The 21,930-nt window shown below is 43.2% G+C and overlaps 1 protein-coding gene across 1 annotated transcript; it reads left to right on the forward strand.

Moving 5' to 3' along the window:
- Positions 1-2,501: 2,501 nt before the first annotated feature.
- Positions 2,502-14,544, forward strand: ICOS (inducible T cell costimulator; the record flags this gene model as incomplete). Its single annotated transcript, XM_084643798.1, has 6 exons — positions 2,502-2,559; positions 9,617-9,658; positions 10,565-10,903; positions 12,615-12,727; positions 13,714-13,804; positions 14,351-14,544. 5 exons carry the CDS (start codon positions 2,502-2,504, stop codon positions 13,801-13,803), a joined length of 642 nt encoding a protein of 213 aa, XP_084499924.1. The 3' UTR covers position 13,804; positions 14,351-14,544.
- Between the last annotated feature and the right edge of the window lie 7,386 nt (positions 14,545-21,930).

Below are 21,930 nucleotides of genomic sequence, written 5' to 3' on the forward strand. Positions count from 1 at the left end.
AGGCTTTGGCATCTTCACACAAAGGATCACAAAATGCTTAACAAGAGCGAGAAGACAGAGCACAGCTGTGGGCAGTTGCCCATTTATGGACAGAAGCAGAGAACTGGGAGGTGAATATAGTGTCAGGTAAAAAGAACAGAATGCTGAAATGAAAAATGTATAACTCGGTTAAAAGATGAATAAAGGGTATATGATGGATAACTAGCTGCTTAGGGTAGTAACATAGCTAGAACAGGAATGATGCAATTTAACTGAGCGAAGAAGAAGATCAGAAGCAAAATCCTCACAGTGAGTTCGATTAGGCTGTGCTACCACCATCTGAAATTAGACAGGAGAAAGTAATACACTGTAGAGAACAATCTTGTATTGGCCGGGGGCTGGTGAGGTCATTTCCCAGCTAAACTGCGTGTGTTGTGTTCTATTATTTAGAAGCAGCAAAATCACAAGTAAGGATTTTCCCAGATTATTTATAACCGGGGAGAATGGAAAGATGCAGTAACAGGGAAGGGGCACATGGGGTTTAAATCTCAGTGGTATGGTAGGGTTTATGGTAAGATTTAAAGACAGGATGTGACTTAATAGCTCAGAGGAAGGGGAGAAGCCCCAAAGAGACGAGTCAGAGCCACCGAAAGAGGATCTGTTTGGTGTGTGGAGGAGCACCAGGGGAAGCCAAGATGGGAGAGGTGGACTGGAACAAGCTGTCAGAGGAATAGCTGGATAGACGACTGGAACATGTCGCTGAAGAATTTTAAAAGATTAAAATGACAGGGGAAGAGAAGTGAGCTGCTGGGCCCAATGTAGGTTGGAAAAAGGAAACACGTGTGAGAGACCAAAAATAGCTACAGATATAGGAAGTGTGCTGTGGAAACAGATTGCTTGCACCAGCTGTCAGCTGGAACCGGCGTTAGCTTTTCTCAGTAAAAATATCCCCATGAGGTGGGAAAGTATTAATCCCATTTTACAGAGGAAGAAAACAAAGGCAGGAAGGTTAGAGGCAATGAAGGATTCTGTATGGGGTTGGATTAGAATATAGGAGCTACTTGCTTTCAATCCTGTGCTTCATTACCTAGACCAGGCTGCCTCTCACATTAGCAAGTTATACCGCTTGTGATCAGAGGCTGCACTAGCTCATCATCACAGGATCTGGCTCAACTGCAATGAGCCTGTATCCCTCTAAAAGTTGCCTGACAATGGTGCTGGGAGAAAAAGCACTTTTTGAGAAAGGGGCGAGTAAATTAATGGCTAAAACGAGTCTTCAGCCAATACAAAATGTGGTGAATTTTGGCTTTGCAAAGCATGTGCAAGCCAGTCCTGTTATTTATAAAATTATTTGATATTTGGTAACATTAGAAGCCCATCCCAAGTGAACCCAGGTCAATCTCTGGAATATCTGCACAGTGTCTGAATGGGTCATCCAAGTATGTCCATGGGTAGATCACACTAATGCCATTCAGATCATCTTTGTAAATTCAGAAATGCTAACAGGCTCCAATACAGCTGAAATGAACCAAATCCCCTAGATTCTTAAGTTGTTTTCTCATCTTCCACCAGCTCTAATAATAAAAATACACATGTATAAATAATCATTTGGATGTGGATGTAGACCTTTTGATCCCAAAGGATCCTAAAGCATTCCCTAGACCACAGATGTGCAGCTGCCTTTGGGACAAAGAACAGCAGCCCAGAGCACAGCAACACAAAAGCAGAGCGAGAAAATGTTGGCTGTGGACACTGCATCACTCCCTCTTCTTTTACAGAGAGGCCATGAGGTCTTTAGTGTCCATGCAGACCAAACAGGACCTCGGGTTTGAAGGTCTCATTTGAATGAGCGCCTAGAAAGATAGAGGGCTGAGCTGATCCACCTGGGATTTGACTTTGTGTTTCCATTGAATTCCAGGTGCTTCGATTCCAATGCGTGGACCAGTAAGCCATTCCCTTACTGTATTCACTAACAACTTTAAAACAAAGACAGCAACAAGTTGTTTAAGAGAAACTGATGGTGGAGAGTGGCTTGTGAGAAAGTAATTTGACATAAATTTGTTTTGGTTCTTTATCTAGGTCAGAACTGGTTTGCTAGCCACTGGTTATTTGCAAGACACATACTAGATAGGTGATGGTGGTGCATGCAGGGGATAGATTAAGCGGGAAGTAGCCACTCGTGAAAGTGAATATCGAAGGTGGCCTATATTCTATGAGGTAAACTAATGACACAGATACTATCGATGCTGGGAAGATGAAAGTAAGACTGAGCTAGGGGAAAATAAAACCAAAAACAGACACCCCCCACACACAGACGCATGTCATAGCAAAACCCCTGCTGACATAGCGATAATGTTGCTATGGGTTATTTTAAATAAAAGAGCCCTTTTATTTATTGTATAATTCCACTCATTGCCCACAAAACCACTTCCTTTTCTATGAAAGGGGCAACAGTGTGAATTCTCCCTCAGTTTTGAAAACTTAAGACAGACGGCTGGGGCTGGTGTCTGTGTCAGACAAGTATGAAGTCAGGAGTTTTAACGTTCTGTCTCCTCTGCTTTCAGTTGGAATCCCTCTATGGTAAGTGGCGTTTGGGGTTTTGCTTCTTACAATAATCATCCATAAGGCATTTAAGACACACAATGACCAGATATGTAAATGGGGAATGACTGTCAGGATAGGGTGGGAGGGGAGGGGGGAACAGTTAAGAAAAATAGTCGCCAAGAGGAAAGAGGTCAGCCTCAACCTTACCACCACCAAAGAGGTTGGTCTGAGCTGAATTTGTGCCAGCACAGAACATTTGCGCGGTCTTTGAGACCCACAAAAATATGCACTTTGCAAGTAGACAAGTGAAAAATGTAAACAGCCAGGTACCTTTCAGATATAGCTAGTGTAGCGGTCTTCCCTTATGGAGCATAATCTATAGAAATGTAAAAGTGTATCAGGTGCCTGTATAAGGAGATCCATACTGAGCTATTGATTTCAAGGAGGAGTCATGTTTAGGTGGGGAATTCTTTTAACTTGGAAAACATATATGGGCTGGAGAAGTGGTTTAGGTCATTTATATTGCAGGATGGAAATGCAGAGTGATTTACAAGGAGCCCTGGGTGATGCCATCGAGCTGACCATGACCATAACACTGACAAGGCAGTTTATGGGATTCAGCACCCTATCGCAGCATTGTAGTCTGCAAAGTATAATGCCACAACTCGCTTCCTTTTAACTTCTCTGAAGCCCACTTTCCATTACATACTAGTCCAGTGCAGAAATTCAGTCAATATTTGATTAAAAGAAGAAATCTCATTAACCTACATACTGTTGTAGGATTTAGTGGGATTTGCCCTAAGTAACAGTACTCTGAAGTTTGGGATTTGGTGGGTATTATTACTAAGCCCCATTTAAATTTGTTCCTTTGAAGGTCATGCCTAGGGCCATTGGAAATAGATGGTACTGAAATTCCAATGATATAAAGTAGGTTTAAAGTCTCTGTGGAATTTTAGTACTTCCAAGGTTTTATGCAGAAATTAAGTTTTTATTTAAGTAAAAAAAACTTCAGAACGTTAGCTAATGTAGTGCCGGCATCCTAGGCCATCAAACTGGCAGATCGAAAGAATGGATGAAGTCCTGACCTTATGGAATGCAATGGCAAAACTCCAATTGACTTCAGTGGAGTGAGGATTTCAATATCCCAAGTAGTGTGTGAGCTGGCCCTTGTCTCAATGAGGAGTTAACTTGAAAAAGCTATTAATGAAAACCAAACATCAATACGAACCACTTCCATTTTAGCAGAAACATCCAGCTAACATGCTTTATCCAGTGTAGCTGGACTCATTGGAAAGGACATTTCATATGAAAAGAAGGAGACTGCAAATGCATGTTCTCTCAGACACTGGCATTTTTTTGACGCTCAATCTGGGAATCAGGGGGAAAGGAGGAGCAAAGGGAGAGAAAAGAGGGCGATTTCAAAAGCTCCTCTGAGGGAAAAAATGAAATCTCATAGGAAATGTTTTTCTACATTGCTTTCAACATATAACACGGTAATTATTTATTATTATTAAAAAGGACAAGACTGGGTGAAATAAGGGGCTGTTTGGTTTAGAGTATCTCAACAAGGATGCAAAGAATTTATGGAATATGTTACCCCATAAAATACTATTTCCAAGCATTTTAGCAGAATTTCAGTAGGAAAAAACATAGCAGCATTTTAACAAAAAATGCATGCAAATTTGCAGGCCCTAGCCCTGCTCTATGGATATATTTCCGATCAGAAACTGTGCCATGTAAATTAAAATTTATTTTGGTCTTTGCGACTTTGTGGCATATCTTGACAAAGAAATCGCTATGAGAATGTGCAGCCTCAGGCTCCAGTTCCTACCCAGACTTCTATTGGCTTCATTTAAAGGGAATTTGATCTGCATAAGGCATGCAGGAATAGGCACTAAATGGAGAAAATGAAAACATCAGGCCTTCAATCTGACGTGAGTTTTTTGTATTCATTTAGTTTACCTTGGAAGGGCTTAATATTGGTCCCTTTTGAATTTCTCCCTCAAACAAATTTCCCTTGCACATTTCTCCACAAAATCTCCAAGAGATTCCATATTCGTAAACTGCCTGTCTAAAGGTCATGGTAACACTGCCATAGGGCTGCAGACCAGACAGCGGTGGGGTTCTGGCTGTGGAAAGTTGTCTATTCTATATTTTTCATGTAGCCATTTAAAAAAGTTAACGTTTGCCAAGTGTTATCACAGGTTACAACAGAAACCTCCTATTGTCAGTGTAGGGAGAAACCACACTCATCTCAGATACTAGGGTGGAGGTACTGAATGGCAAATGCTGACATTTTAATAGGGACCACCATAATACTTATATTTATCCTATAGCATAGACAGGCAAGTAGGATATCTGTGGCCAACACCTTTTTTCCTGTAGGATAGCTCTGCTCTTTGAGTCTGGGCCCTGATTCTACAAAGACTTGTGCACACACTTAGCTTCAGGCATGTGAGTGGCTGAACTGAGTTCAGAGTGCATCGGCTTAGAGTGGCTGGAAGGGTCAGTGCTTCAGTGACTTAAAACTGTAGATATTTTCTTTATGCTACTGGAAGAAAAAAAATAATCCAAGCTCATCTTCAGCAGCAAATACATGCAGCTGAGATTGCGTTGGTGACTTTCACGAGTATGTTACAAGTAAAGCTCTGTTCTGAGAGTTAAACCGCAGAACAAAAATGCCCTCACCCCCACCCAACGGTCCAAGACTATTCCCACCCAGCCATCCCACCCTCAACTCCAAGTTTCAAAATGAGGGTTAAACTTTATTTTATTTTTTTAAGTCTGTTATGGCCAGATGCGATTTTACCTGAGCTGTTTGCAAATGGCATTGAGTCACGGACCAGTCTGAAAGCCAGTAGCAGCTGGTAAATAAAACACCTATTGGTCACTGGCCATCCAACCACCACTGGTGCAGAAATCCATGAGCCCCCACCAAAGAGCCCACTGACTCTACTGAAGATGCTCAGGAAGATGCTCTAACTCAGGAAGCATGTTGGCCGGACTGAGTTAGAAACATAATTTAAATCTCTTATGGAAGCCAACATAGTTGTGCACACACACACATGCCTGTACCCATCAGTCCCACATTGCAACCAGAAATGTAAGTGGCCAGAGTCTCCTTTTCCTTAAGCCAGGAGAACCTCCACTTAAGTCCAGAGTTACACCTGCTTGTGAGATTTTAACCCCTGCCACAGTCTTCTTATTGCTATTGCATTATGTCAGCCTGATTTTAATGAAAAAAATACAACCTTAAAGATGGCACCATTCCAAATGCTTTAATACAGAATAGAAAGAGGGCGTTTTGCACTCTGTATAAAAAACAGTGCTTATACATCCCACCCTTTACAACATCTACGTGTATGTTAGGGAGCGACATCACAAACGTATCTAGCTAGTTACTATCCAGGATTGATGGGGTCCCAGAAGTAACATCCAGTCTTGAAAGCAGGAAAAGTTATCCATGTGGACACAAAAATCTCCTTGTCTGCCTCACTCCACAATGACTGATGATAATGAAAAAGCTTATGATGTTGTACTGGCCTGTCAGAAGTGTTACACATTCCAGGTGATTGGGTGAATAGGATTTTGCAAAGCTGTATCACTTGTTAAAGCTGCACATTTGGGACAGCGAAGACAGCAGAAGCAACCACTAGCTACTGGCAAGAACTTTAAAGGTTCAGAGGTTTGCACAGTTTGGAATTCATTTCCACCCAATACTACCTAGCAGTTAGAAAATAGTATTCACTACAATTTCTATATTAATCATCTCGCAAATTTCAGAGACATTTTTGCAATACTTCATGACAGTCTCCATTTTGGCAAGGAAAAACACAGCTTTCAGTGGCAAAGCTAACTTGGGCTCATGAAGTATTCTTGTGAAACTGGTGATCTTTTGTTGTTCTCTTATACATCATTAAAACCTCATTCACAGGAGTTGCTCTCTTTATGCTGCGATCATCACAGAATCATTAAGGTAAGGTTGGAAAGGACCTTGAGAGGTCATCTACTCTATGCTGAGGCAGGACCATGTATACCTAGACCATCCCTGGCAGGAATCTGTCTAATCTGTTCTTAAAACCACTCAATGAGAGGGACTCCCTAACCTCCCTTGGTAACCTATTCCAACACCTAACTATCCTTATAAATAGAAAGATTTTCCTAATAGCTAACCTAACTCTTCCTTGCTGCAGATTTAGCTTGTATCTGGTCTACAGAGCATAGGACAAGGAGCAGCATCCTCCCCCTTGTCGTCTTTTCTCAAAACTAAACATGCTCAGTTTTTTAGTCTTTCCTCATAGGTCAGGTTTTCTAAACATTTTATCCTTGTTTTTGCCCTCTTCTGGACTCTCTCAAATTTGTCCATGTTTCTTTGTGTGTGGCAACCAAAACTGGACACAGCTGAAGGCTGAAGGCTCAGCAGTGCAGAACAATTACTTCTCAGGTCTTAGAACACTCCTTTTAAGACACCCCAGTATATTAGCCATTTTTGCAACTGCATCAGATTGTTGACTCATTCAATTTACTCAATTTACAGTTGACTCACTCAAACCCCAGAGACTTTTTTGCCGTACTACTGCCTGGCTGCATTTTCACCTGTTACTCCACAGAGACTGATTATTGCATCATATTTACCAAAATGTTTACTCAGTGAAGTGATCTTATTAGTCCTCAGTCTTCTTGAAGGTGGGTGGTTCCAATTCTGGGCCCAGGAAGATACAAACCATCCTTCAGTTGGCCACAGTCCCACATGAATTGTACGCTTAATGACCCTCCTCCACCATTTCTATTGCTGGTCAGCAGCAAGGACGACACCTATGCACCTCAGCATAAAAGACAGATCACCACCACTTGAACGAAAAGAATAACTCCATTAGCTTGGAGCAAAATTAGCTTGCTATCCTCGATGTGGACCAGCCACTGGGGAGTTCCCACACTAAGCCAGTGTGCTACATAGGTTTTTAGGGTGAAAGTCACTGCTGTATAAAGCTTGTGGCCCACTTAAGCAAACATAATTGCATAGTCCCATTGACTTCAGTGGGGCTATTTGTGGAGTGAGATGCGATTAGCGTTAGAAAGCGTAGCAGAATTTGGCCCTATTTAACCAAAGCAATTGAACCACAAATCTAAAGAGCCCCAACTATTATTAAATACCCCTCAAAAATATTAGATCAGATTTAAAATACGAGGCAAACACTGTAAGCTTTACACCTGATACATTTTCAACTTTTTTCTTCCCTCCACTGATTTGTCCATGTGGTGCCTAATTTTAAAACTAACTATCACACTATAGCTCCTACAATCAGACAGTCTTTACAAAATCGTTACTTAAAATAATTAACAGTAGCACAGCAACTTTCCACCCCCATCAAGCAGCAAGAATTTTAATGTTCATCCTGTCTCTTGGTGCTGGCACTTTCTGTATTTGTTACTTTATTGTACAACAAGTTTTGGTCTGTAGTTTGTACTCTGGAGCAGACATCTATATTCCAGCTGGGAGTTTTACCTATCTGTCCTATCACCACACCAGTGGGAATGGGACACCAATATCTTGACTGTCAGCATACTTGGCAATAGCCCTGGAAATGGTACAGACTATTAGAACTATCAAGGGTAACAGACTGCATAGTGGACCAGAGGCCGTGTGATAACAGCAGAAGAGTATGACTCAGTCATATAACAGCAGAAGAGTATGACTCAGTCATACAGGGGTGACAACAATATTTTGTTTCTGTAGCACCTGCCAACTGAACACCTCAGAGGATTTTACAAATATTCAACAACATAGAAGTGTCTTTGGGCACCTGCAAGGGATGTACATATTACTAAATGTTATGAGGACACTGAGGAATGGAGGGACTTGCCCAAGGTCACTCAGCATGTCTGTGGAAGAACTGGATACAGAACTCAGATCTCCCTACTCCCTGTACATTCACTAGACTGCACGTTCTTGCTCTCTCTCTTCAGGATGCATTAAGGTCTAATGGAGAGTAAGGTAGCGAGAAGCTTGCAGCCATTTGATTCTTCAAGTTCTGCCTCAGCCCCCTCCCCACACTTAATACTTTTTACTACTGGGAACGGAGTTAGTTGTCAAAATACAACAATTTTAAAAATAATGTATAATAGACATGACAAAAAAACCTAACGTTTTCAAGGATTTTTTTAGTCTAACAAACAACTGGTATTTTGGATGTCTTTGCTAATAAGGAGGTTTAAGAATACTTGGTGCAGGAGTGCTGAATTGCTTATGGCACTTCTCTGGCCAACAGGCAGCAAGTATGTGAACAAGACTTCAAAGAAGTAAAAAGCATGAATATGAAAGACCGCTCGAGTCCAGAAACAGAGCATACTTGGCCAGACCCTGCAAAGATTGAAGTGTGTAATTATCTACACCTGTGTGTCTGTAGAATCAGGACAAGATTGCAAGCTCTTCGTATTTGTATTTTACAATAGCTTTGAACAGCACCAAGCACAACAGGGGCTAAGTCTGGCTGGGGTCTCTAGACAATACTGGAATATCAAAACAACAACATATTGGCTCATTAAAATTCTTAATTAACTATTTTCACTCCATTTCCCTAGCATAGCAAAATAAAGTTGTTTGAAGTGAGTCTTTCAATCCAAGTGACTTTTGAAAGCCTTACTGAAAATATCATCTGATGTGGAGAGTCAGACTTTTCTAGCTGGTTGGCTGACATCCTTCTGATCTTAGGAGCCCTGATAAGAGAAATATAAGGCCTTGACTATCATCTGAGTACATGATCCAATAACTTCTGATTTTGAATCCTGTCTAACACACATTCCCTCTGTAGCTTTAGGCAAATTACTTAACTTTCACTTTCAGTTTCTACTTGCAAAATACAGATAATACTTACTTTGTATGGGTGTTATGAGAATTAATGAATGCTACGTAAGTGATTGATGTTAATGCTGGATCAATTAATGCTCTTTAGCTTCTGATGTTAATGTTTTGCAATGATTTTATTGCATTGTAGGATTTTATTTTTTAGCACTAGATAATGATGTCACCATCTTAACATCACATTATGATCCTTTAGTTATTTTAAACAGCAAATTACATTTTATTTTTCAGGAACTGATCACTGTTCGTCACGTCAACTATGCAAAAATTTAGGTAAGAGCCATTTTTAAAACATCTAATATTTCCATAAATTATCTTAAGAGGGCTGTAAATATTTTTTGTATCACAATATGGTGGTTCTTGAAATGGAAACATGTCCTTCTTTACAAGGGACATTGCAATTCATCTTCCCAAAGACTCCTACAAAAGCCAAACTGGGAGGTACCAGGAGATCCTCAGTCAGGTGTTTTAATGGACTTCTCAAAAAAAATTTGAGTAATTTTTGCTGCATAGGAGACGATGGCTTCTCTTTTCAGGGATTTTTGTGAGTACCTGAGGCCTGAGTGGATGTGGATTTTGGTTGGTGCGAGTGGGCATGGGGTGACATGCCTTTCCCCCCCACCCTAGCAAGCTTCAAATGATAGGAGATATAACCATGTCAATTATTAGGGTCAAACTTAATAGCAATTGCATAGAGAAAGGATGGTTTTGTGAATAAGCCAATGAACCGGGACATAGGAGATTTGTATTCAATTCTACCGCTTTGCAACCTTGGGTAAATCTTTGTGCCTCACTTACCCATCTGTAATGCTGGGTTCAGTGGGGGTCTCTAGGCACTACCATAATAACTAGTATGCAGTATCTAAAACTAACAGTGACCTACACCAGCTTACCCTGGGTCAGTGCACATGTGTTCCCGCAGCATCTTCACAAGCTATTTTACCCCTTGTTTCAACATCTGAATATTAAATGTGCCCAGCAACAAGACAGAAGAGAATTCAAGGGTGTCCATAAGTGATATAGGATATATTTATCTCTCTTTCCTGCTGTCAAGAGAATGCTCATTGTGGGTTACTCCCCAAAAACACAGTGCTAGAGACCCACGCTTAGTAGATTTAAGTGCTACAGATGAGTTTACCTGGTTTGATAATTACTTGGAGATTATTTTTTTCTCTGCAGAACAACCTACTGTCTCTGATCCCCAGGTGATGGTTGAATTTCACAAGGGGATCTTCAAATTCAACTTCAGCAACCCTAAAAATGTTACTGAATTCAGCATGACACTGCTGAAAGGGCATGAGAAGGAGGCAATCTGTGCAATCCACATGAACAATGGGAAGGCAATACCTGAATCTAAGACCACCTACTGTGAGCCAGTGAACTCGGGGAACAGCACGTCCTTCATTCTCAAAAATTTGGAAAGCAAGCACACGGGCATTTATCTCTGCTGCCTAGAAATCCTTTTACCTGCTCCCTACATAGAATGTAGGGTAAATGAAACCTATTTGTATATCCATGGTAAGTTCACAGCCCCTCTTTCCTTACTCTAGCTTTAAAGATATATAAATGAGAGTCAAGTATCAGGGGGTAGCCATGTTAGTCTGTATCCACAAAAACAAGGAGGCCGGTGGCACCTTAAAGACTAACAGATTTATTTGGGCATAAGCTTTCGGGGGTAAAAAACCACTTCTTCAGATGCATGGAGTGAAAGTTACAGATGCAGACATAAATATACTGACACATGAAAAGAAGGGAGTTACCTCACAAATGGAGAACCAGTGCTGACAGGGCCAATTCAATCAGGGTGGATGTAGTCCACTCCCAATAATTGATAAGGAGGTGTCAATTCCAGGAGAGGCAAAGCTGCTTTTGTAATGAGCTAGCCTCTCCCGAGTGTTTCTCTAAGATACCAAACAAACCTTGAATTAATTCTAGATTAGCACAAAAATCCATTCTGAGATTTATCTGCATGTGTCGCAGGCAAAGTCTTTGTTATCAGTATCTGTACCAGAAGCAATACATAAATCTAACTTATGGCCTGCTCTAGAGAGGTGCTGAGCACTCACATCTCCCATTGGAGCTAATGGGAATATGCTGCTTACCTCTTTGAATCAGGACCTAGGTCTGTTAAGTAATTTGGGACAGTCTATCAAAATCTAAAGGACATTTTGCTGTCTACCTGAAAGGGGCTATGACTGCACCCCCATGGGTACCGAATGAACATCAATCATCTTCTGAGTTGCCATTCATTGTGTCGGTGATATCTCATCCTGGCTGGTTTGCAAGTGTCTCTCCTCTAGCTGAACAAGTTTATAATCTATCTGTCCAAGCCCTTGCCTTCGTTCTCTGTTAGGATGGATAATAAAACCATCCTCCCAGTTTTCCCTCTCTTGTCCTTCTGTACCTTCCACCCTGCAGCATCTGTGGAATACCAGGGTAACCATGAAATTCAATGGCCCATGTTAGGTCAGACCTGATGATCTAGTGGTTCCTTCTGACCTTAAAAATAGATTAATCTATGATCCAAATCCTGTCACTTCTCTTGCGTAACGTTTCCAAAAGCTACCCCTTCCTTGGTGTCTGGGCAGCCAGATTTCCCAGCCATGGCCTAGTCATCTCATGCCTTGACTACTTCACTCTCCTCAGGTCTCTAATTTTGCCTCCCTCCATTTCATCCAAAATGTTGCTTCCAAATTCCTTTCTCTCACCAGTCCTTTGGACCACTGACTCCCCATTTGTGCTACTCATTAAATTAATACGCAGTCTGGTTTGGGCCTTCTAGGCCCACCCATGATGCAGCCCTGGTCTCCTTTCAGATTGTCCTTTGCCCCCTCCACTCGGCAACCAATACTAGCCTCAATGCCTCTTTCACTTCTTCCTCACACGAACTCTGGACCATTGCTGCGTTCTGCCTAATGCTCAGTGTGTCTTCCTTGAGACCATTCACATCATTTAAAGCCTCTCAAAACACTAACTTCTGCCATTTCCCCCACTACTTAAAATGCATGGGGTTGTGAACCTGGAAAAAAAATTTTTAAAAGCCAACTGGGTCACTATCTTACTGAAGCTGGAAAATGATTCTCCCTCCCCACCCGAACCCCAGCACACACTTCTTTCAGACCACTCTAAGCACTGATCTCACCTACACAAAGTGTGTGTGTGGGGGCGGGGGGAGAACTTATATTGCTAATCCTCAGTGATTTTTTTTTTTTTTTTTAATATGGTCAAGACTCAGAAGCCTGCTTTGTATCAGAAATGATGTCATGGATGCTTATTGGGATCACTGCATTTTCCGTGGTTTCCTGTATCTGCTGCATAGTAGCCTGTTGCTTAAGAAAGAAGGTAAGCGATTTCCATACACAGTCCTAGGTCCAAAGTGGATACATCGAGGGCCTAATTTCGTGAGATTTAGGGTCTCTCTTCATGAGCAACTTTAAAGCCCTTCCGCAGCAGCGCTTTAATGTGGCCACACGTGTAGTCACGACACCAGGGCTAGGAGAGCTCTCCCAGGGCTATTAAAAAAAAACCAAAAACCAAAACAAAGAAACAAACAAAAACCCAACCACCTCCACGAGGGGAGTGCACTATCTACACTGCCACTTTACAGTGCTGCAACTTTCTCACTCAGGGGTCAGTTACAGACGCACGCACAGCATGTGCCAAGTGTGTTTCAAGGACGTGGAATTCAGTCATCAGGGACAGCAGCTCAGATTTAATTTTTCCAAGTCAGACTAGCCTATTGATTAAAGGCCTGGAGCCACAGGAAGAAGGAGCAACTCTGCACAGGTGAGCAAAAATACCTTGAAGAAAATAATCAAGTGAATTGCTTCCAAAGAGGGGAAACAAAATTACTGGAGAATTCCAGCTCTGTTCCAGAGCAAAGACGTCTTAAAAACAAAAGGACAGAACAGCCACAGAAGAAGAGAGTTTTGTTGAACAGCGTCTGCTTTCCTCTTCCAATTTGTGAAGTTTGAAGGCGAACACCAGCTGCCTCTGACTTTATTATCCACTGAAAGCAGAGAGAGATTAAATCACCCTATTAAAAGGAGAAAGGCAAGAGAGTGAATGGGGGTGAGAGACTATCAACTAAATTCAGCAAAAAGAAAAGGAGTACTTGTGGCACCTTGGAGACTAACCAATTTATTTGAGCATGAGCTTTCGTGAGCTACAGCTCACTACATCCGATGAAGTGAGCTGTAGCTCACGAAAGCTCATGCTCAAATAAATTGGTTAGTCTCTAAGGTGCCACAAGTACTCCTTTTCTTTTTGCGAATACAGACTAACACGGCTGTTACTCTGAAACTAAATTCAGGGCATTTTCTTTGCAGACAACGCAATGTGAATCCAACTCCCATGAGTTCAACAGTGAATATATGCCCATGGCAGCAGTGAATGCAGCTAGAAAACCAACATTTTAAGGTTGTACTATGCCTTTTTACTGAATCATTCTTACGTTGTTAGCAACAGGCTCTCTGTGGGGAAGGGTTGGCCTGATCTGCCTCCAACTGACGTTAGGAGGGCTGTGTTATAATTTATCTGGGTACATAGTGCCATCCAACAGGAATGGCAAACTAAAAGCAAAATCCCCAAAGAACTTACAGATCAGAACAACAGACCAGTCCCCAGAAATGTTAGTGCTTCAGAATAGGGCAATGTCATAACTTCAAGAATGAGGAACTGATGTGAAGCTTCAATTGATTCAGACTCTTGTGATACCACATTGTTCCCAAAATGACTCTGGGAAAGTGCATCTAGTTCAGCTCTAAGTACATCTGCTTATCACACTTTGGATCATTATAATAAAGGCCAGACTCTGGCTGTTGGCTCAGGTGTGGGAGGGTGTCAGGAGCTTTTGCCTGACTTGGGCCCTTATATAGAAAATCAACCACAAGTTAGAACGGGAGCAGAGCTAGAAGCTGGAGTGATTTAGGCTTGTTTACAACAAATTCTTAATTTCTGTTACAGGTGTGAACTTGCAAGTAGGTCACCTGTGGCACAGGAAATTCCCTGGCACCTTCAGCCTCCGGCCACGTGAAATGTCAGTTTCACAGCCAAAGAGATTTTCCCAGACTGAACTCAACGATACCGATCTGCTCAACAATGAGATGTTCGCTCTAGAGCTATTTCCAGTTGTGTTTTGCTCTAGATATTCTGTGTTAATTTGGGCATAGCCAAATCTATTGACTGCACATCCAGTGTGACAACATAAACCCCCCCCCACACACACACCACACCATGTAGTTGAAAGGTATAGAATGTTTCCTTGCCAAGGATTTTGTTGCAGTGCTGCATAGGGCGATTATATTATACCTTCTGCAGAAGGTTTCTTCTGTGATACTTCCCACTGGAAAAAACAAAAAACTAACTACCTCCACAGCCAACTCCAGCAGCGTGGCCAGCACAGCAGCCATTTTACTGTGCATATTACTGCTTTGTTATGGACAGTTTAGCAGGATTGGTCTTCAAACTTCTTAACAGCACCACACTAGGATACTTTAGTGTACACACACTCACACACAGTCTCTGTCCCATGGATTGGGACTCCAGACAATAGAGAAACAATGGAAGGAGAGTGTAATCTACTTTCTAGTGTCATCTAGAATCTCAGTTATTGTGCATTTTTTTTTTAAGTTTTTTGGATTCTCACTACATCTTCACAACCCACAGTGTAGGGATCCTCTTTTCTATATAGAGCTAGGGAAATTACAGAATTTTTTCCTAGAAGAAACAAATTCTTCCAGTATACATATTGTATATTAAAATCCCAAGACTGTGGCTCTTAATTACATAAGTAAGGGCAGCAGGATCAGTCTCTACATGAGAAAGCAAGGCAGCGCCTCCTTATTCCATCCCTTTATTTATCTATATTACAGCATATACATGTTAAGGTACAAAAGACCAGAATATTCAAGAGTCCTTCATCACCTAGAATGAGAGGAAGATGAAGTTTCAGTCTTAACTTGGCACTATCTTGCTTTTGTGGCTTTGCATCAGACCTTTATTATTTCCCCACAGGGGTCGGAGGTTACCGGTACTTCACATTCCTAGAGCAGTTCAAACCCTGGTTCACCTTCAGAGTCTGTCGATACTATGCCTTAAATGGCCCACAGGGAATCAAACCTGAATATCCTGCCAGGCAGTGCACAGCACATTACTGCTCAGTTACTCTAAAATTAGAGCATCATATTAAACCCAGTGTCTCTAATTCATATACGGAGCAGAAATACTGGTAAGAAATACTTCCATTCTCTAACGGACAGAAAACCAGCTGGCTTCTGCGATCAGGGACAGTTAACCTTAGCAAGTAGGACAGTTAGCATCTCAGAAGGACTTCTCCACAACAACAGCCCCGGAATGAGGTGGTTTTGCAGACAAGGGCTGAAAGTCCCCAGCTACTTTCAGACCAGCATATGGAGGGAAAGAGAAGCAACAAATAATGAATGAATAATAAAATAGCAAACCGGAACATCTGTGGCTAGAGCGCTACATCAGAACTCGGGTCTGGGTGTAGTGCTACAGGCTCGGCTACTGGCCTGCTAGGTGACCTAAGGACTTCCCCTTTCTGTACAAAGGGGATAAAGATACTGCCTTCCCGGGTAAGCCCCTTGAAGATCTACTGATGAAAGACGCTAAACAACAATCCCAGGTTCTTACATACCTGTGCGATGTGCTGACTATGAGAGCCCTGTATAATACCTGTGAGAGTCCAAAGGAACCTATTACTAGACTGAGAAGGAATCTCATGAAACAGCAAGTTCCCAAAGGAAAGGTACAGAGACCGGAGGTTGTATATTATCAGAAAACACCTCAGAGAAGGTGAGGGTCTGCCCCAAGTGGCTCAGGTGAAAAAAAAAATAGTCGAGTTCTAGAAATGTCACATTTTCACACCCTGTTACAGAGATGAGCCTCTCTTGATGAGCTTAGCAAAGTTTTAGACTAGACCATTTCTTGGTTTTTGTATGAGATCTCTCTGCTCTTAATAAATCTGGTTTTTATTACACCACGTGGCTCTCAGACTGTTTGGGAAACTTCACGCACCATCCTGAGGAAAGAAACCGCTCAACCCATAAGAGGAGGTAGAAAAGGGAAGAGGGTGTTTGCAGTTTATCCCTGCAATGAACTGGGAGATGTGCTTTATTTATGGGTGACAGGTGTAATAGGCCAGGGCCTGGCACAGCTGCTGCTGACCTGTTGCAGGACACTTGGGCCGTGGTGTCCTTGCCTACCCCTGTCTCTTGCTCTCCCCGAGGCCCCCACCCACCATTGCCTGTTGAGTCCCTACTCAGTCCTCTCCACTCCACCCCCGTGACGGGTTCCACCCGGGGTGTCACCTGGAACAGTAGTAGCACTGAGCCCCCTGACCCATAGGCCTGGGCTCCCTCTCACACAGTGCTGCTGTGACAAGCTGCCACGCCTTCCAGCCTGCACTTTCACCAGCATTCACACAGCTAGGGACACACCCAGCTGCAGTTACACGCAGGCTCTCTAACCATCAGCTTCCCAGCCTTGGACCCCTGCCCTGGTCAAATCTGGCCAGTATATAGGTTTAAACACCCGGTCCGCCTCTAACTCAATGTGAAGAGAGCAATGCACACTTGTAGTAAGCAAGTAGAGATTTTCCGCAAGCACTCCAGTCAAAGCTCACTGGTTTGGATTAAGACAAAAAATAAATTAACTATAAAAGATAGATTTTAAGTGATTATAAGGGATAGCAAACACATCTAAGAGGATTACCTAGCAAACAAACAAAAACGCAATCTAAACAGTGTACTAGATTGGTATGAATAGCAGATTCTCACCCTATCTAACTGATGGTACAGGCAGATTTGTAGATTCTTAAGGCACAAGCTACACTTGCTTTGCAGCTTGGAATCCTCAGGTGTTTCATACACAGGCTAGAAATCCCTTTAGCCTGGATCCAACACTTCCCCCAGTTCAGTCTTTGGTCCTCAGGTGTTTCCAGGAATCTTCTTATGTTGGGAGTGAAGAACCCTGATGTCACTCCCTGCCTTATATAGCTTTAGCATATGGCAGGAACTCTTTGTTTCAAAGCTTGGTTCCCAGACCACTTTGTGGAAAAATACTGACATCACAAGATGGAGTCCAGCATCATGTGGCCTGGTCACATGTCCTTGTAGAGTCATAGCAGCCACTACTAACAGGTTGTCTGTAGCCTTCTCAGGAAAGCTCACCAGGTGGGGGATAAGATTCTCCCAAGGCCTATTGTTTTTCCTAATGGCCCATTACCATGAATGGGCCCTTCATAACCAGCTGTCTGGACTAGAAGCATTTTGTCTAGTGGGCGTTACCCAGGTGTAACTACATTTGAAGTACAGATACATAGTCACTATTTATAACTTCAGATACAAAAATGATACATGCCTACAAATAGGATAATCATAATCATAACTTCTCCATTGGACACCACACATGGCTTACCTTGCATAAAATACATAACATAATATCACTATGAATATGGGGTGCAGTGTGTCACATGCCTCTCTCCAGAGGTCCCCATCACTTGCTGCACCCCTCCCTCACCTCCACCCCCCCTCCCCGTGAGGTCGCCCGCTGCCTCCCTCTTCACTCCCCTTACCCCAGAAGCCAGCGGGGCTCAGCTCTGGCTGACCACCTGGAGTTTGGGGCTCGGGCTGACTGGCAGCCCAGGGTGGCCCAGCCAGGGCTCATCTGGCCGCAGTGGCGGGGGCAGGCTGGGGACCTAGCCTCCCCAAAGGGGGTGTTCACGTGCCTCCCGTGGCTTTATTGTTATGAATATTACATGCGACTCCATGTCTCTGTTCAATTTTGTATTGCTGCCTACTTGAACTCAAGGAGTTAATTCAAACCACAGCTGGTGGCTGGCCTAGGAAAGGAAGCTAGGATGATGAGAAGAAACAGTCACAGGTATGCACTTTCAAACCAGCTAAGAGAACATTGGGGTGATCACTGGCAGGTGTTACTTCCTGGGGCTAACAACACTGCTAGGACACGTTTTTTTTTTTTTTTTTTTAAGTCCAACACACAAAAGATCAAAAGACCATGACTGATTAAAAGGTGCCCTTGGCAGAAAGGGGAAGGGCGAGTGGTCAAGTCAGCATGCTGGGAGGCTGACACACAAACTGGGGGAAAAGTAAGAGCTGCAGGCCATGTCTTTCTAAGCAATGCCTAGGGCCATGTCTACACTACCCCCTTATGTCGGCCAAACTTCTATTTTTCACACCCCTGAGCAACACATCCCCCGAGCGACATCGTTACGCCAGCATAAGTGGTAGTGTGCACAGCACTAGGCTGGCGGGAGATGCAGCTACAGGAGAGATCTTATAGCAGCGTCCCTGCATCAGTGCAGCTGTAAGCTCTCTAGTGTAGACATAGCCTAGGTATCTAGGCCAGGAGCAGCTAAAGGGCTAAGGGCTTGTCTTCATGTGCAGCTGTAGTGCTGAATGAAGATGCTCCTATGCCTAGTTAATCCACCTTCCTGAAAGGTGGTAGCTATGTCGACGGGAGAACTCACTGTCTACAACGGGAGGTTGGGGGATTAGGTTAGTGTAACTAGGTCACTCAGGGGGTGGGTTTTTCACCCTGAGTGATGTAGTTGTACCGATGTAAGTCTGTTGTGTAGACCTGGCCTACGTAAGAGCCATATGGTTAGGCCTCTTTTTAAAATGTTACCCAGTGGAGAGAAGTCAAGAGCAGAGATTGATCTGCTGAAGTAGTCATGGTTGGTCCCCGGGTGGGGAGGGGGGGGGGGTTCTCAGCTGCTAGTCTAAGAGGGAGTGAATTGCAGAATTCCTGCCCCCCTGAGAGCTGAAGGACTGAGATCTGACATGTTGGGGTGCACTTGATGAGAATCTCAATGGTGAATCTTGCCCGGTAATCATGACAATCCCCACACAGGGTCTCAATCAAAAAAATAGATGGGCTAAGGAGTAGAGATGGTCAAGATATGTTGAGAGATTACAAACATGTTTCAGAATTTTGAAGTGGTTTCCATTTTATGGAGTTTGAAAAGGAACAATTTTTGTTACTTTGAATTTTTTCATGTAATATTTTTGGAAGTGTTTTGAATTTTTGGTTTCCCCTCCCACAGACACACACACTTTCCCCTTTTTTCCTGAGAGTCCCATAAAATGAAACAGGGCCACATTTCCTTTTGCCACTAACTTTTCCACAGCTGAGGAAGTTTTGAAAAGTTAGAGTGGCAAGAGGAAAAATGAAAAGATGGAGAAAATAATCCTCTAGACATCACTTGTTCGATTGTACTCAGTGACAAGAAGGAATCAAAGAAAAAAAAGGAGGGAATTTAACATTTTGGTTTTTATGAAAACCAAAAATTTGAAAAAAGTGGAAGCCTCTCTGTGAAAGTTTTTAGTTTTGAAGAAGAGGCTGAAAAAAAGTGTTGTGAATGAAAAATTTCAACCGGCTCTACTCTGGAATTCTCTTTCAGATCAGATAGGCATTACATATACAGCTAAGTAGCATCCAGGAGGACAGCGTTTGAGAGATTGAAGATGTCTATTCTGAAATTCCAGCAGAATCAAGCTGAATTTTCCAGCAGTTGCCTCAGTGACAATAGCACTGGTAAAAAACCAAGTCCATTTGTTGTACATGATGAAAGAAGAACTAAAGATCCAGTGTCAGAAAGAAGCTTTATTCTTGCTTTTTACTGAGAACCCCACCCCCATTATTTAAACTCTAAGTTGATACAGGGGTTGCCCTTTACATCTTCCCCTAGATACCTTTAGCTAAGTATTGTCTAGACACAATTAGGACACCGGAAATTAAGTAAACACTTGAAATGGAAATTTAGAACTGGCAAACAAACTAGGCTGATCTCAATCTTACTAAAGAGGTGGTGTTATGTAATCCTTCTGCCAGGCAGCAGCAGCAGCAAGGGCTGGGGTCAATATCCAGGGGAGTCCCTCTTAATAGTAGAGCACAGAACCAGCTCGAGCCCCCACGCAGTTGTAACGCCGACAGACCCTGGTCATCGGTGGGTGGGATTGAACCTGGGATCTCTGGAGCTTAGTGCATGAGCTTCTACTGCATGAGCTAAAAGCCACTTGGCTGTTAGCTAAGGCTGTAGAGCAGTCGGTGTGTGTGTGTGTCACTCACCCACCCAGGTGGTGTGTGGCTTACACAGTAATCTGGGAGAATTAACCACTCCCCCCGCCCGCCCCGGTACCTCTAAGAGGCGATACTTCCCCACTCGCAAGCCTTAAGTCTGTAGATAGCAGAGAAAACTTAATAAAAAGAGGAAAGGCACCTGGCATTAAATTTGGGAAACACACCACAACCATGATTCAAATATGTCTGACCATAAGCAAAACTCCCGCTCCAGAGAACATTGGGCAATGTCCTTTGCCTCTGGGTCTTACCTTACTGTGTGAAAGTCCAAACAAACAAACATCCCTTTAGCATGCCACTCCTCTCCCTGCCATATCCCACTCACAGCCGCTGTCCTTTGTTGGTGGAGACCCAGAGTTCAGAGGTGCCTTCACATGAGTTCACCTCTCACCGGACATTGGGGGTGGGGGGAAGAAACTTCAAGTCATGCCTACACTGCCAACACCACCGGCTCTCACTTGCCGCTGTTCACGCCATGTTGCCGCTGCTGCGCTGTTCACTGCTGTTGTCGTCCGTTGTGCCACTCTGCGCTTCACCGCACCTCCATCTGCTCCGCCACGGGTGGCCCTGCACTGTGACCTTCTGCTGCCACCTGCCTCTCGACTGTGGCCTCTGTGAGGCGCTCTCTTGAGGTGCCACTCAGCTCTCAGTGGGGGAACCTCATTGCTAGCGCAAGCAGGGCAATCTCTTCTATGCGGAAATGCTGCTCCCGCAACAGGTCTAAGCACTTAGACCTGATTATCAGTGATTTCAGCTCTAGTGGTCACTTCAAACAAAAGACTCTCAGTGGAGCCTAATCAGCTTTATCTTTAAACAGGGAGAGGGGGAGCTCAAATGCTATTTATGATGCATAGGCAGAGCCCACACCACCAGGCAGGGACACCTGTCCTCACCCTCTCACTGGGATTTGGCATCCAAACCCCCTGCTTCAGGTCAGTTGAAGGTGACCCCCTCCATCAGGACAGGCAAATACAGTTCTGCTGCCCTTCACTCAGATAATAAGGGCAACATTTCATTACCCCTGTATTCAATAATCAAGTGATTTGTGACCGAACACCAGCCAAAATTGATCCCTTTGGCAACATAGCTCTGTCTGCTGGATACCTAGACAGAGTAAGTGTGTTAAATGTAAATGTAAATGCAATCTGGTCCTGAAGCCTTTGCCCTCCCCAGTTCCTCACGGGCTGTCAGGGGAGAACTCATTCAGACCTTGCTTACAGTTATATGAAGCAAACACTGGAAAGACTTTAAGGCTGGCCACTGTAACTGTATAGCTGGTTTGGTAAAAAGTTTAACAATAAATGTGTACAAAAGGATGCATTTGATAAACGATACTAAGAGCCTCTCCCCACCCCACCTACCATTTAAACACCAGCATATTTCAAAAGGGCTTGAAACCCAAACCTGGATCCAAATTTTGC

The sequence above is a fragment of the Lepidochelys olivacea genome, assembly GCF_965140295.1.
Source record: "Lepidochelys olivacea isolate rLepOli2 genome assembly, chromosome: 11".
Taxonomy (NCBI): domain Eukaryota; kingdom Metazoa; phylum Chordata; order Testudines; family Cheloniidae; genus Lepidochelys; species Lepidochelys olivacea.